This window comes from Lampetra planeri, unplaced genomic scaffold (assembly GCF_965212315.1).
Source record: "Lampetra planeri unplaced genomic scaffold, kcLamPlan1.2.h2 scaffold_1362, whole genome shotgun sequence".
In the NCBI taxonomy this organism is placed as follows: Eukaryota; Metazoa; Chordata; class Hyperoartia; order Petromyzontiformes; family Petromyzontidae; genus Lampetra; species Lampetra planeri.
Window position 1 is genome coordinate 26,914 of NW_027614080.1, and position 3,230 is coordinate 30,143.

Here is a 3,230-nt window from a genome sequence, read left to right on the forward strand (position 1 = left end):
CATAACTTGTGTTGGTTATTTTACGTTAGCTAAACGTTTCGCTAGCGGTAGCTAATTTTGGCGAGGTAAAAATGCCCCATCGGAAAATTGTCGTCCAGATGTTTAAATAATTTGAAATGGACTACCATTGTGTTAACAAGTTGATGTTTATTATGTGTTTCAATATTTTCTACAAGTCTCGGGAGCGTCGACCTTTTTTGTGTAATCCGTACGTTAGCTAGCCGCTTAACGCTAGCTCAGTGAGGTTAGCATGGTAGGCTTCGGGCCTGCGTGGTTTGAAGGAAAATCTCAAAAATGTAACAAATATCGTCGAAAGAATGGTTAAATGAACTTACGTAATGCAACGTTAGGGTCTACCGGCACGATTCTTTGTAGTATTTTGTGTGAAATACAAACGTTAGGTAGACTGATTGTTCTGAAAAAAACAACTAGTGTGCGGTAAATGCTCCCTTGCTATTGTACGTAAATTTGTGTTGCATGGAAAATACCCGGCCTCTATATTTCTTCTTAGTCTACACGAGAACGTAATTGCCTTATTTAAATTAAAAAGGGAGTCGTACATCAATAATTAGACTTCATCCATCGTTCGGTTTGCACATTTTGTGTGTGTGTGTATATATATATATAATCAAAAGTAATGGCAATGAATTACTGTGCAGTGCAAACAGCACATACCTGCAGTGTGTAATTTTAGTTGATGTATCTGAACGTTGGATGTGTCCTGTTAGTATAGTGAAATACTACATGGTCACCAGAGCAACATATTACGTCTTGATTGAACTTGTCGGCTCAAATTATATTAATTGATGATGGTTTATGAATGTAGTTATTGTTCCTTTTTCTGTTGTTTCTGGCGGACTGTTGATTATGAAGTAAAGGATTGGATACAACAATTTTTTTTACCACAAGTTTAAGCTAAATTAAACTTGATAAAGGAATGTATGTTTTTCATGTCTGTTTTCTCTTGATCTGCTGTTATGCACAAATGCCCTCTACTATATCAACAAATTAATCAACTTTAACTGTAAGAAAAATGCTTCATATTGTAAGTTATTTCAGAGTGCATTCATATGCAGTTTTACAAGTGGCTTTTGTGCATATCATGAGACGTAAGACCCCTGAAAATGAAACGTTTGTAAAACTAACCTTGAATATTTGTGATATTTGTGTGGTTGTAAACATTATGCATGTCCTACAATCTTATTAACACATTAAGAATTGATTGAGGGTCAAGTTTAATTGCAGTCATTCATCCTTTTCTGTTTTTGGTTAAGATGGGACGAGGAAAATGCGGAAGAAGACTTTATTGTCAATAATATGAGGCGCAGATGAATGTGTGAATGCATGCTAGAACATGACGGGGGAAGAAGTGTGGGCAGTGAAAGATGGGGAAGTGGAAGAAGTATGACAATTGAAGAAAGAAGAATAATGTGAAGTAATTGAAGTTACAGAAATGAAGTTCAGGAAGTAATCTGGATTATACCACTTTGCTAAGTAATCTTCTGGTCTTTTACACAACTCACAGTTCTCATCATCATCATAACATCATCATGTTTACAACTTTGTTATATTCATGTGATTCTGAGATATTTTTCTCTTCTACACTCCACACAGAATACTCTAACGTTCCTCCTCTCCACCAATGCTGACAAGAAGTGTGTTTGTGGTTTGTGTAGGAGTCCCGCTCCGCCTCAAGGAGCCCAAGTCGGCCTGGCTCGGCGAGGTCAGGAAGCCCTTCACCGGCTCGTTCCAAAGAGGGCTCCCGACGCTCTCGCTCTAAGTCTCGGTCCAGGTCCAGGTCAAAGTCTAAGTCAGTAACCGTATTCATTCAGAGTAGCAGTGACAGTACTTTCCCCCTGTGTGACTCTCAGCGTACGTGCATGCTAGTCCATCTTCTTCCCCTGGGGCACAAAGCCACCGTCTGTGTTGCTTTTGTTTCTGTGCAGGTCCCATCACGGCTCACGCAGACGCTACAGTCGTTCCCGCTCCAGGTCTTACCGCCGGCGTTCTCGCAGCAGATCCAACAACAGCGGCGAGCGCCGGCGCAGGAGCCACAGCCGCTCTCCTATGTCCGAGCGCCGCAGGCACATCGGCAACCGCGTACGTTCTCCGATGTTTCAGCGATGCCAAGATCACTTATGTGTAACAAATTTTTAGCTAATAGATTGTCATTGCTGAACTTGCAGGCCAACCCAGATCCAAACTGCTGCCTCGGCGTGTTCGGCCTGAGCTTGTACACCACGGAAAGGGATCTGAGAGATGTCTTCTCCAAATACGGGCCCCTGGCCGACGTGTGTATTGTGTATGACCAGCAGTCGAGGCGCTCCAGGGGCTTCGCTTTTGTTTACTTCGAGAACAAAGACGACGCCAAAGAGGTACGAGAAGACAAGTCCAGTTTCTGTATCAAATCTACGGCGTAGGGTGTGACATAGTTTGACATCACCACTCTAGAAGTGTTGCTACACGTTGTTGCTAAGCGGACTTCAATGGACGACACCTTTTATTGGACAGTTTGTGACTTTCCCAGCTCTTGGTTTTTGCTGAGGACATAGGACTTTTTTTTTTTTTTTTGATCAAAAAAAGTGAGAAGGAAATGATGCTGATCTTGTAGGTGCTGCGGTAACAAGATCAGCTGACTGTCAGTCGCTTTCGCTTGAAATAAACAAATACAAATACTGATAACAGACAAAACCCCTGCAGCGTTACGAGACAGACGGTCGCTGAAGTAGGAACGGTGGTGTAGGTGTGGCAGAGCGTTGTCATGGCTACATGGACCTCCATAGATGACAACAACTGTGATTGGACTGTTCGTGTCATTTGACTTTCCCGCCTCTTGGAGATACATGAATCGAGGTGATGCGCTCACTTTCAGTCGCTGTCGCTGTCGCTTGAAGGAAATGAGGAAAAAGATAATAGAGAAGAGATTCAACGCGGAGCTACGCAGTAGTAGAACCGCTCACACCGGTGTCTTTAAAGGTGTGTGTTGGTCCATGAACAGGCCAAGGAGCGCGTGAACAGCATGGAGCTGGACGGACGCAGAGTGCGGGTGGACTTCTCCATCACCAAGAGGCCTCACACGCCGACCCCTGGGATCTACATGGGCCACCCCACATAGTGAGTCGTGTGTCTGTGGAGGAGTGACGTGTTGGTTGACGACGTTTGTCCGTGTCAAACTTGTCCTCGTGTGGTCATCTTGCAGCAGCAGAGGTGGCCCGAGTGGTCCTCGACGC

At 43.8% G+C, this 3,230-nt stretch overlaps 1 protein-coding gene across 1 annotated transcript; it reads left to right on the forward strand.

Moving 5' to 3' along the window:
* The first annotated feature begins 1,354 nt into the window (after positions 1 to 1,354).
* On the forward strand, positions 1,355 to 3,115 carry LOC144739193 (transformer-2 protein homolog beta-like). Its single transcript, XM_078622167.1, has 5 exons — positions 1,355 to 1,402; positions 1,677 to 1,814; positions 1,915 to 2,100; positions 2,187 to 2,375; positions 2,999 to 3,115. The coding sequence occupies exons 1-5, from the start codon at positions 1,355 to 1,357 to the stop codon at positions 3,113 to 3,115; spliced, it is 678 nt and encodes a 225-aa protein (XP_078478293.1).
* The last annotated feature ends 115 nt before the right edge of the window (positions 3,116 to 3,230 follow it).